Below are 13319 nucleotides of genomic sequence, written 5' to 3' on the forward strand. Positions count from 1 at the left end.
TCGTGCATATGCGCGAGGTGTTCTGCCATCGCACATATAACATGCTTTCTCAACTCTTGTCTCACCGCGATCCTTCTAATCGCAACAATTCATAAATCAATAACTTTGGATTAACAAAATAAAATCTCGGGCATTACATGCTTAGTAAACTATTATAATCAATTCATGTACAGAGATAGCTTATTCACAAGGATTACGTGCCGATATAAACCAAGATTTAAAAAAAAAACACATAGCAACAACCATTTGTTCTTCTTCATTACATAATTTAAACCAATAAAACGACATGGACTTGCAATGTTCAAACTCCAGTACCACTACAACTTCTTAACCATAAGCATAATGACAAATTATTAATTACTCAAACTTGTTTTTCTAGAGTCCTCATCATATAATATTGTGGCTACCATGCGAGCTCGATAAGTGTCCATCTTCACATCCGCTGCATAGCTCCAGATTTCATCCATGTCACGGGCTAGACACTTCAACCACATGCATGAATAAACGCCACAATCGAGGGTTGCACCTTGTTGATGACAAGGTTCTCTTAACACTGGCTTACTAATTATGTTGAATCCTGATAAGTGACATATGGAACCAGCCAAAAACTTTGTCTGTACAAAACACTACTTTCATACTTCAATCTTAATTTGTATTTAAATATATTATGGTTAAATTTACATAAACTTTTGATGTCCCAACTGCGAATGGACCATGCATGGAGTTCCACAGTTTAAACGTCCCTTCATCTCATTTATAAACCAACAAAAACCAATGCCATCTGTCATTCATTGGGAAAATGATATATCTGCATCTTTTAAATACATTTTCACCTAGTTCATGTCATTTACCCATCGTGAAAGATGTCATCTTTGCAAGAAAAGCTTATAATCATCCCGGAGTACCATCCTTCATTTCTCATATTCTTGCAACTTCGTAACCACTTCGTCCTACAAATTCAAGACAATATATACTCATGTATCTTAATCCGGAAAACCAAAAAAAAAGACCAAATATTTCTAACTGCTACGAACCTGCACAATTATGTCCATGCAATAAATTTCAAATCCATCCTAGAAACTTTGCTTTTGCATAATTCTCAAGTAAACATTAATTATCTCTGACACAACAGGATCACCAAACAGAAAATGACAGAATATCAGTACAACTAACCTCATAAACTTATCTTGCCAAACTACAACACTACAATAATAGAAAATTCAATTCCATTAAAAAATATTACTGAAACATTACTACGAAAATAAGAAGAAAAAACATATGTAAGATCAAGGTACTCCAATTCCTTTCTAGCAAGAAAGTCTGTCAACAATTTCCTCTCTTCATCAACTGCTTCATGTCCATAAAAATCGGATCTACCTTTGAATTCATTCATGGAAACTTTGCCATGACTATCGCATTTCTTCTCAACATCTACAAATTCCTATCCAAAAATGGCGATATATTTAGTAATATAACAGCAAATCCAATCATCATTAACAATAATATAATTAAAAAAACAAAAAAATAAATTAAACTTAAAATAATCAGTATGGGATTACAGTATGCTCCATTTACCTGTTTTGTCACCTTCATCTTACGTGTTGTTGTTGAGCTAGGCGGAGTAAAAAACATGGACCCTTTTTTTCTTCAAACGATCAGCCCTAGTCCTCACATTTTCCACAATTGTATATTGAAAAACAGTACGCTTCTCTACTTATGAAGTACCATCAACAATACCACAACTTCTCTCATCACGTGGTCTATTTCCAGAATCACCTCCTAACAGTAATTGTTTTCTTCTTTTAAAACATCATTTTATGATTCAATGCATTAATTTCGGTACCAATTTCCATCTCATCAATTGAAGCATTCAAAGAATGAGATCCCTCTAATTCTTTGTTTTCTTTCGCCAAATCAGAAATAACTTTTTGTACCATTACATCTACAAAATCATAAAAGTTAGAGGCTGCATCATGTGCTAACTCAAAATTAAATTTCTTGGTTTTATCAACATTCTCCTCATCATCAACAATATTGTCACATTTATCGACCACAAACCGTGTTCCCTTAATTCTACATCTCACATTTCCACCCTCTAATTCAGCTTCAATATCTTTATCTCATCCATTTGTTTCATTACAATTTTCTCAAATTGTTTTGCTTCAGATTTACCATCTTCTTGCTTTAAAACATGCTTTATGTCCAATAAAAACTTATCCTCCTCACAAAATGGATGTATCGACAAAACCTACTCACAATTAAAAAATAAAATGTCAAACAAACCAACCATAAAATTTACACAACTACTTAATAAACTGAAATATTAAAAAGTACCCGATTTGAATCTATATGTTTCAATAATGATTCCGTGTCAGCGGCATTCAGTGGGATCTTGCTTCTCCCCTACCCAAACAACCGAGGATAAATATTTAAACCAAGTTGTACTCTTAAAAGTAGGACAGTCTCATAAAACCAAGCCTAAAACCCAAAAAAATGCTAAAAGTTATTGAAAACATACTAAGATCATAATTATTAAAGCTACATACTAACCATCAATCCAACCGTGCATCCATCAACATAAAGTTTTCTTCTGATTTGGAAAATTTCTCTGTACAAAAAACGGAATACAACATCTCCCTATGCATATTTAAAAAATATTGTAAGATCATCGAAATAAAAAATATATAAATCCAGGACTGATATAATTATCAGTGGGGAATATTATGCAGTTAAAAATGAACAAAATAAAAACTCTTAACAAAATCATCAACGTCACTCTGATCATCAATTCTTGCAAGTAAAAGTAATTTTTCATAAATAGCTTTTCGGTTAGCATTGTTGACCTTTCCGTCAAAATGACGCGTCAAAAATATGGAGTCCAGTTTCAGGTCCAAGTCAATTGGTTGACTACTATGATGTAGACCGAGAACAATAGAGAAATCAGCTGACTTGAAAGGGATGATAATGTGATCACCAACAACAAAAGAACATGAATCAACCTAAAATCTGTTTAGAAAATAATCAATCCGACCACTACTAATCGCAACGACTGGCATATCAATCCATTTAGCGAAAGGAGTATCATTTATCCGACTCCCCTGCCACTCGCCTAGGATTGTCTTCAATTCTCCCATAACAGTTTTAAAATAAGTACGGGAACATCGTGAAATATATTTATTTGCACTCTTCTATTCCTCATGATAATCATTAACTGGTTTGTCTTCTACAACATTTTCTATATCAAAAATAAAAAACAAAGTTATACAAATAATTAGTATAAACATGACTATGGAAAAAAAAAAAACCCAACTGTATATATATGCAACAAAAGAATTAACATTAGACAATTGTCTTTCATCTACAAATCCAGCCATACTATTATTTTGGCACATCATATATACCAGGAAATATTTGGATTCTACATTCCAAATGTTGATTGTGCTATCAATAAAAATAGTTTTGATTTTGAACTCGATGAGTTTGCTTTTCAACACTACAAAAGCCAGTCTAAAAAAGACTTTAATTTTTCTTGTACAACGGTCACTAGTAGCCGCTTAAAAAATTAAATAATAAATACTCAACCCCTTCTTAGCTCGGCCGAGGAAGGGGAGAGTGGCAAAGAATGGGACGACAGTGGTCCGCCAGCAAGCTCGTTCTGATCTTGGATTGAATTGTACATAACACAAGAAATTTGGAATAACTGCCTGAAAATCAAATACTAAACCTAATTTCTAAATTTCAGCAAATTTTCAAAAATTCATTCCCATAAAACTAAACAATCTATTGGAAAGCAATAACAAGAACAAACCCCAGAAATTGGGGGAAATCGGTCTCCAATACCTTATAACAAACAACAACAGTTTCAAAACAAATAACGAACCATAGAAATCGAGAAAAATAGGTTTCTACTTCGTACCTTTCTTCGATTTCTTCTTATATATAGATGTTTGGCGTTTATTCTCCGTTGTATCTTCTACCGATTTCTCCACGTTTTTCCTCTTTTCATGTGTCTGAGTCGAAAGATTCATTCTTCTTTGTCCCATTCTTATTTGACTTCGTCGAAATCGATTGTTGGGAAATGGAGAGAGAGATAATAATATAGATGTTATTATAATATTATACATGAGTATTATTGGGTTTTACTTAAAAATGAGGGCAATTGAGTATTTTGGTCTTCATCAGGGAGTTATCACAAATATATTGGTTGTCTTGAGTGTGAATAATATATTTTTAGTAGGGGACTGAATGCCAAGTATGAGGAAAATTTGGACAATTTGCTGAATATTTAACATAGAATATAATTACAGTAGTATCTATCATGTAAAAACTTGTATGAGACGGTCTCACGGGTCAAATTTGTAAGACAGATCTCTTATTTAGGTTATCCATGAAAAAATATAATTTTTTATATTAAGAGGTATATTTTATTGTGAATATTAGTATTGTTATATGTACTCCTATTTATTGTTTAGCACGCAATCTCCTTACAAAACTATTATCCATATTCTCACACTTTACCCGTGTTTGTTTATGCCAAAAAAGAAAAAAACAGAATCAATTTTTACTTTAATCTAGCTGCGAGGAAGCATAAAGATTTCGAATATTTTCCTCTCCCTGCCTCTGTTGTTGTTGATCTTGCGCTTTCCTGGACTATTCTACTTCTGCAGGAAGTGGGAGCAGTTGGGATTGCAGGAATTTGTGATGGCTTCGACGTTGGTGTTGGTGGTAGTTTTTGTTCTTGATTTGATTGCTTTTGCACTTGCTGTTGCCGCTGAGCAACGCAGGTCTTCTGTGAGTACAAATTTTCTTTATCTCGCGTCATCTTATTATTTTTTAAAAAATTAATTGATGGATTGCTTCTTTCTTTATTCCTATCACTTTTGTTTTAGATAATGCATGTGGGTTTGGATTTGATGTGTTACTGTGTGCGATTTATGTGAATTTTATGCAGATTAGCTGTTTTTTTTGTGGACATAATTTGGTCGGTCATTAATGGAACTTTAGCTCTTGTTTATTTAAATATAATTTTGATGTTCATATTCTTCCAGAGAAACGCTAAATTGATTTTTGGTTGGATGATCGAAGTTGTAAAGTACAATTGAGTGTACAGGTCTCATATGTTAATTTATGAAATACCTACATAACATTCTTGGGGTGATATAAGGCCTAGTTTGGTTTGGGATTTTCTTGGAGTATGGAGTTAGTTTCTAATAAGAGTGGCATGCTCTTGAATTTTTGACATCCTTTGGAATTACTTTGTCTAGATTATCCTTCAAATTAAGTAGTTTCAATTCAACATGGGATGTTTCTGCTCGACAATTTTGGAAGTATTTGATTTTGTATTTAATCATCATTTGAAACTCGAAACTGCGTAGTTTGTGTTTCACTTCCGAATTTTTATTATTCTCAATGGGACGTGGCCACTCACAGACTTCTTAAATACTTGATCATGGTTATTCATTCTTTGAAGCACGAAGGAAAACATGTAGTCTATAATTCACTTTGAAAAAGTTTTTATTTATGTTTCGATGTTTCCTTGCTCAGAGTTCTTGGATACTTGATTATATTTAATCAACCTTTGTAATAAGTTCAGTCAATCTAGAATTCATTTCATAGGCCAGCGCTCACGCATAATTTTTCATCATCTCGACAGGCCAAGATTGAAACAAGTGCAAATTCTAAATATTGTGTCTATGATTCGGACATAGCTACGGGTTTGGGTGTGGGATCACTTTTGCTCTTAATGGCTAGTCAGGTACTGATCATGGCCGTAAGTAGATGCTTGTGTTGTGGGAGAGCTCTTCGTCCGAGTCGTTCAAGGGCACGGGCAATCACCTTTTTCATCACCTGCTGGTATATTTTTCATTTAAATCTGTACTGCATTCAGAATGTAGCTCAAGAATTTGAAGTGGTTTTATTATCATTTTTATGTCCTAAAATACCTTTCGGGAAGACATTTGCTGATCCACACAATACAGAGTCTAGGTTCAAGGCACAATGAGACTCGGCCTTTGTTCTTAGGTGTGCATGCCAAGCCCACGCCTTTGCCTTGAAATACAAATGTTGGTGGCTATAAAGACTTGATGCGTCTTTTAAGTTTTATGTAGAGATGGTTAATTGCTGGTGAATTACAGAGTGATACCAATTTCTTTTTCATCTGAATTAATGTATAAGTTAAATAGTTTGGAACCTTACACATAGGTAAGGTTACATATATTGAAATATTTTTAAGATCTTAGATGCTAATAACTAATAAGCAATCCTTAAGTGTGTCTAACTTCGGCAGAGGGTGTGTCTTGGTTTGCATCTTGCACCTTAGCTCTACGATATCTTTGGTCTTCATGCACCTTTCCCCCTCTAATAACTATGACCCAACATGCATTCACAGAATTTGGTCTTCTATCAATTTATATGATGTTATTGTTGATAATACAGGGTGACATTTTTCATTGCCGAGGTGTGTTTGTTAGCTGGCTCGGTAAGAAATGCATACCATACTAAGTACCGGACCTTGTTGTCTGATAATCCTCCATCGTGTGAAACCTTGAGAAAGGGAGTCTTTGGAGCAGGAGCAGCGTTCATCATCTTTACTGGCATATTCTCTGAGCTGTATTATGTGAGCTATTCTAAAGCTAATGATGGATTCCTGCCTCAAAGTGGGGATGCTGGCATAAGGATGGGATCCATATAGACAATCCCCACTCGAGGGACAGATTTTTGTTAATTTTCATAACTACTTGCACTCCTCTAAACAAACTGGTGAAATATAGCACCACATACACACCATGCTTTGAAGTGAAATATTGGTCCTTGTACTTCTGGATTTAATTGAGGATCAAGTGAGATTATGTTAAAATAGTTAGATGTATTTTGCCTGGTTCGTTGTAATAATCTCTGAGGAAGATCCGAGAGCGCACCATATCTGACAGTGAAATGATATGGTATGTGCAAAGATTGTCTCTTACAAATCTCGGTTTCTTTATCCATTATATTGGATTTCAGTTCTTATTTTTTTCTAGATGTTGATTGAATGAATTTCTATTCATTCGCTGGTTTGTAGTTATTTGTAGTTATTACTGTGTTTTTTGGACTTAGCTTAAGAATCTAGTTATGCATTTGATTACATTTTGTGTTGAATACAATTCAACGCTCCGGGTAAAGTAAGTATATATATATATATATATATATATATATATATATATATATATATATATATATATATATATATATATAAGTGAGCGTGTGCTCTTTATTAATTGAAAGTATACCCCTTCATGATTATCATGTTTTGACCATTTCGAGTCGAGTTTGAACATTTCCTGCAGTCTCTTATTCACCGTCAGATCTGTCATGCTCCTGTCATATGCTCGTGTTTGCACGATTGTACAATGAATTCTTATAGCAACTATTTCATATTTGTCTTCGTATTTTTGTATTCGTTTTACGAATATGATTATTCAATTTGCTATAAAAGTATATTATAATCTCTTATAAATTATTTTAAACTTTCATTTTTTTTCCTATGATGGATGGGTCATCACAGATTCACAATCACAACCCTATTCGAAACTTGATGCACTAGCATTGATCTTGGAAGGAGTCTACTTGATGCACTAGCATTGATCTTTTTGAAGGAGCTAGACTCTGATATGCTCAAGAGTTGGTTCATCGTGGGGCTTATGTTCGTGTCTGCACAATGTATCCTTGTCGTTTTATGAAAATCATCAACCCAAATTTCTATGAAAATTGATTAACCCTTTATAAATTATTTTAATATTTTATGTTTTCCTCATGTGGGATGGGTATCACCGTTCCATGTATCACTCGTTTATGTCGGATTATGCAAACTATGAACATATAAAAATTTAACAGAAACCGTACATAAAATCTATACAACAGAAATACATGCATATTCACCAGAATCATTTCTCAATCACAAATCTAATTTACCCCAAGTAGACCCTCATAAAAATCCACCCCTGGTCTAACATAAAATACGTGTGCCAATGATTCTTTCTTCTTCAAGAAACTAAGCAGCACAGGGACAACTTACATCGGGAACCACATCATTGACGAAAACAAAAATCGTTCTACTTATGACTGTAGCCAGTAGTAATATTGTATCTGACGTCTTTTAGCCGTCCAAATATCATGTTTAGATCGGTAAGTGATATAACCACGCAGAATGGCAGATGCAATTCGTTGCTACCGACACAATTATAGACCTGAAACTTATACAATGGAGGACAAATTAAACAATTGGCATGTATGGACGATAATTACGCAAAGTTCGACAGCACAAACTACCCAAATTAAATGCAAATCAATGGATATTTACATAGAACTTACTTGAGACTAGAGCAACCACATTAAGATCAGATGGTGCTGGATTTATTTCAGTCTTGAAAAATGGCTTTAGTGTATGATCATTGTCCCATTCTATATTGATATCAGATGAAGTTGACTGCTCAATCTCATTTTTCCAAACACAACTCCAATAGTTTGGAAAGTCTTCTATACCAGTAGTTCTTGTGTCCGGGCCAGGCCATGGGATACTGCTAGTGCTAGTGGATGGAATATTTACTGTGGTAATGATTGATTCTTCCATGGATTCAAAACTACTGGGATAGTACTGATCATAAGCGTTTAACGACTGATAGGAAGTAGGATTCATAATCAAAGAAGAATTCATTTCGAATGTATTCAAACTCGAGAATATAAATTCGGTGTTCAGATTATGAGGCTCCGAGACATTCAAACCTCTTGTATTGTCTGTCCCATTTCTTCCCACTAAAAGCTTCGTGTTGATGTCATTTGTTGAATTATAGGATAAGGGAGACAAGGGGAGGATCATGGAATGATATAGAGCATTATACGTGAATTTCTGGTCAATGATATCGATAACTGGAGGAAATTTTCTGCAACTTTGCGCACTTGGGGCGGAAGTAGTGGTGGTGGAGGTGTTTGAAATCTTGGGCCGCTTGTTTTTCCGGACACCACCAACTGGAACGTTACGAAGAGTGCCACCTTTGGTCCAATGCCTTTTGCAAGATTTGCAAAAATGGCGAGGCTGAGATTTGTTATAGTTGTTGAAGTAACAAAACTTAGTGTTTATTGAACTACACCTCGGACACTTCAAGGATTCTGACAGTGGCTGATTTTGCTGCCGTAGTGGCGGTGGTTTTGGTAGCTCCACCATGCCTGACTGCAGCAAATTATTCTGATCCCAGTCTTCGTCTTGATGATCGTCGCAAACCTGTTTAGTAATCAATCCCATGCTCAAAATCAGATCTCACAAGAACCCAAGTAGCAAATCAAATCAAGATTTATGATTAAAATAGTATCTTTCTGGTACACTCTTTTATGGACGGGAAAACGACCTCTAGAGATTTGAGGTTTGTGTATGGCAGAATGGAAGATGGATACGTAAAACGATCAAGAAAGAGTACGAGGAGTAATAAATTCTCGATATATGAGGTGACGCAGGTTGGTTGTGAGGATATTACATAAGGGATTGAATGATTAAGTTAAAAGGGGAATTTATAGGAAGAAGGTGGCGAGAAATGGACATACTTGTATTTCTTATTTCTATACCTCTTTGGCCATCACTGTCTCTCTGTAAAAATAATGACATTTCAGGGCAAACCAAGGACACACGCGCTCGAGAATTTGGAGAATAACATTTTTTGGTGTTTAATTTATTATCTTAAATTGGTGTTTGATTTATGGGAGATTTTCTTAAATAAACTTCACATAATTACTATAATCAATTTTAATTTTCAATTAAATTAATTTATCAAAATAATCTTTTTATCATATCAAATTGAGTAGGTATCATGTGAGACCGTCTCACGGATCACAATCCGTGAGACGGGTCAATCGTACCCATATTCACAATAAAAAGTAATACTCTTAGCATAAAAAGTAATACCTTTTCATGGATTATCCAAATAAAGATCCGTCTCACAAAATACGACCCGTGAGACCGTCTCACACAAGTTTTTGCCTATCAAATTACATAGATATCCCTATCATTTAAACTCTATTCACCATCAATTTATTTATCTCAAACTCTTTATTTGCTTTTCGCAGTTTCTCGAATAATCTTATGAATTTCATGCATTTGGACATAGAGTGGTGATAATTTGATATAATTCTTTTGTTGAGTATCATTTTTATGCATTTTATTTTTTTGAAGGTTTGTTGTGCATACTCATAAACTGTTAGCATGAAATAAAGTAGAGACTTAATTGAGACCATCAGATTTTTTGTTTATATTTGTGTAAACTCAAATTGATGTAATTACTATGTTTCATAACCATGATGATTGGTGATTTTGTTTATATTATTTTAGATGAGCAACAATCGTAATTAAAATATTATAACCTTGGTGGTTTCGTATGCACTAATTCAAACTAACAAGTCATAATTTTATTAAAATATGTTTATTGATATAAGTAAGTAGTATTAAAAAAATTAATATATTATAAATTAAATAAAACAGAACAGATATCAAATAAATTCTTAAAGAGAAATAATAGATAAGTAAACAAATGAATCACAAAAGTGGAACATGTGTGTTCATAGAAAAATGGTATTTTAGGATATTTAATTAAATAAGACATAATGCAAAATGTGTAATAAAGAAAGTCATTTTTAAAATTATGACTTTGAAATAGACTAGAATAATCAATTTTCCTTGATTTATCGTGTGTGTACAATTTGTGTTTAAGTGTTTAATTTATTATGTTTGATTTATGGGTAAATTTATTTTAAATCCCAAAATCCAAACTTAACTTTACATTCAATACCTATCAGAAAAAAAATATATGTTCGCATTCCCTGATCGAATATAAATGTTTCTATACTACTTGGGCTCATAAGTTTTTTATCGGATGAAAGTCGATACAAAACTTTAAAATATGACATAATATATGATATTTGAGCATCAATTATTTCAAATATGATACTAATATATAATTTTCGAGTACTCAAAAGTGTATGTAATTATTGATATTGATGACACGTTTTTCTTTTTTTGGATGAAAATAAATTGAAAACATTGAAAATATGGTACTAATATATGATATTTGAGTACAAACTGTTTTAGATCCGGTACTAATATATGATTTGAGAACCCAAACATCTATTGCAAGTGTTGATTTAATAAATGTATTCAAAATTTATACTCAAAATATTATCTTTTGTATCATATCTAAACCATTTAGTGCTCAAATATCATTTGTTAATATCATATTTTTAATGTTTCGTACCATTTTCATCCGTGAAAGGACTTGTGGGCTCAAAGAGTGTAGAAATATTTTTTTGTGGGTCTGAGAATACAAACACATTTTTTCTGATTTAGGCTGAATGCAAATTTGAGTTTGAGTTTGGAGATTTACAGAAAATTTACCCTTGAGTTATTATATTTATTTTTTAGATTATTATTAAGTTTAAGTTTGATTTATTGTCTATGCCATGCACAATGGTTTTACATTTTTATTTTAAGGTAGTGTTTACAAGAGATTATTAAGTGATTTCATGCTTCAAGACAATGAAATATTTGAAAATTGTACATAGAAGCTAGAACGACAAACACTACTAAATAATTTATTCCCAAAAATATTAGTTTTATGGTTCAAAATTCACGAGTTTTAAATTTTTCCATCCATATTTGACACCAAAAAATGATAATTTTTATATTTGAATAGCATGATGTTTAAAACATTATGCATGCTCCAAACCTTATGATTTTTCATGATTTCATAGATGGTGAAGACCGATCGTTTTCTGCTAGAACAAAAGTTATAGGTGTTAGCTATTAGTTATATTATATTAGTAATATTATATTTATTAGTGCCTATGGATATTTTAGTCTATTTACTTTCATTGTAAACCTTACCTATATAATCTCTTTATGTTGTTTCTACGGTTCAATAAGAAACCCTATTCTTCTTCTCTGTATGTTATCATGGTATCAGAGCCGTCCTATAAATTTGTTTGATGTTTTGAGAGATTGTTAATTCAGTCTATAGTTATTGGGGATCGAATTACGTTTCTCGAATTTGAAAAGAAAAAGAAGAAAAAGAAGGGGATTTTTCGGATTTTCGGAATTTTCAGGAGCAGCAAAACTAGATTTGCGATTTCTCACGTTTCAGCCGTTGGATCGTCTTGAAATTTTGACAGTTGGTTTAGAACATATAGAGGTACATTCTGAACGGTGGAGATCGTTTTTTTTTCTAAGACTGTTCAGTTATGGAAAAACGAGACTGCAATTTGGGGTTCGGAATTTTCGGTTTTTCAGATTTTTCACTTTGATTTGTTCTCGCTTTGTTTGATTGGATTTTGTCAATATTTGGATTTTTCGACTCTGTTGATTTGGTTATTTGGGGATTTCAAATTCTGTTGATTCAAGGATTTCAGATTTGGGGATTTCTTCTCTGTGTCTCTTTTATTATGGCTAGTCGTAAAGATGATTACTACACGTATTGGAGCTATGTTATGAAGAATTTTTTGCGTGGAAAATCTATGTGGAGCTATGTTACAGGTGTGCGGGTTAAACCTACAGACGACCAGGCAAACGATTATGCGGCCTTGGTCGACAATTGGGAGGCTGATAATTCGAAGATTATTACGTGGATTAACAATTCTGTTACTCACTCTATTGGGGTTCAGTTGGCTAAGTATGAGACGGCTAAAGAGGTATGGGATCATCTGGCTAGATTGTATACGCAGTTCAATTTTGCCAAACAGTATCAATTGGAGTCAGATATTCGCGCACTTCAGCAGAATGATATGAGTATTCAAGAGTTTTATTCTGCCATGACTAATCTCTGGGATCAGTTGGCACTCACTGAGTCTGCAGAGCTGCGAGCATTTGAACCGTATATTTCTCGTAGAGAAGCACAACGTCTGGTACAGTTTTTGATGGCCCTTCGGAATGATTTTGAGGGATTGCGTGGAACAATTCTACATCGTTCTCCTCTTCCATCTGTTGATTCAGTGGTTAATGAACTGTTAGCAGAGGAGATTCGGCTTAAGTCTAAAGTAGATAAGGTGTCTGTCACAAATACGACTCCATCCGTCTTTGTTGCTCCTCAACATTCTCCACCTAGCAACCAAAACAGATCAGCTCCTAAGGTCTCTCTGGATGAATGTGCTTTCTGCAAGGGGAAAGGTCATTGGAAGGCTCAGTGTCCGAAATTGTTGAGTAAAGGCAAGCAACAGCAGCAACAACGACCACCGCAACAACAACGCCCGCCGCAGACTGCTCCATGGTCGTATCGCCCACCTCAGTCCAACAATGCAGTTGCTGCCCC

General features: G+C 33.8%; 2 protein-coding genes across 3 annotated transcripts; one reads left to right on the forward strand and one right to left on the reverse strand.

Moving 5' to 3' along the window:
• Positions 1 to 4479: 4479 nt before the first annotated feature.
• Positions 4480 to 7004, forward strand: LOC140838787 (uncharacterized). Its single transcript, XM_073205341.1, has 3 exons — positions 4480 to 4791; positions 5654 to 5853; positions 6436 to 7004. Exons 1-3 carry the CDS (start codon positions 4702 to 4704, stop codon positions 6689 to 6691), a joined length of 546 nt encoding a protein of 181 aa, XP_073061442.1. The 5' UTR covers positions 4480 to 4701; the 3' UTR covers positions 6692 to 7004.
• A 315-nt stretch (positions 7005 to 7319) lies between these two features.
• On the reverse strand, positions 7320 to 9777 carry LOC140837757 (uncharacterized). 2 transcript variants are annotated; one of them, XM_073203866.1, is made up of 2 exons: positions 8350 to 9777; positions 7320 to 8231 (listed from the first exon to the last, which is right to left on the reverse strand). In XM_073203866.1, the coding sequence occupies exons 1-2, from the start codon at positions 9275 to 9277 to the stop codon at positions 8218 to 8220; spliced, it is 942 nt and encodes a 313-aa protein (XP_073059967.1). In that variant the 5' UTR covers positions 9278 to 9777; the 3' UTR covers positions 7320 to 8217. The 2 variants fall into 2 exon arrangements, with proteins under 2 accessions (XP_073059967.1, XP_073059969.1); XM_073203868.1 differs by having other exon boundaries at positions 7321 to 8225; positions 8350 to 9775.
• Between the last annotated feature and the right edge of the window lie 3542 nt (positions 9778 to 13319).

The sequence above is a fragment of the Primulina eburnea genome, chromosome 8, assembly GCF_022965805.1.
Source record: "Primulina eburnea isolate SZY01 chromosome 8, ASM2296580v1, whole genome shotgun sequence".
NCBI classification, from domain to species: domain Eukaryota; kingdom Viridiplantae; phylum Streptophyta; class Magnoliopsida; order Lamiales; family Gesneriaceae; genus Primulina; species Primulina eburnea.

Bases quoted from the DNA above. Each gene is read 5' to 3' on its own strand.
- LOC140838787 (XM_073205341.1), top strand. From the start codon at position 4,702: ATGGCTTCGACGTTGGTGTTGGTGGTAGTTTTTGTTCTTGATTTGATT. The intron at 4,792-5,653 runs GTGAGTACAAAT...TCATCTCGACAG, and splicing joins CTGAGCAACGCAGGTCTTCT to GCCAAGATTGAAACAAGTGC. The intron at 5,854-6,435 runs GTATATTTTTCA...TTGATAATACAG, and splicing joins ACCTTTTTCATCACCTGCTG to GGTGACATTTTTCATTGCCG.
- LOC140837757 (XM_073203866.1), bottom strand. From the start codon at position 9,277: ATGGGATTGATTACTAAACAGGTTTGCGACGATCATCAAGACGAAGAC.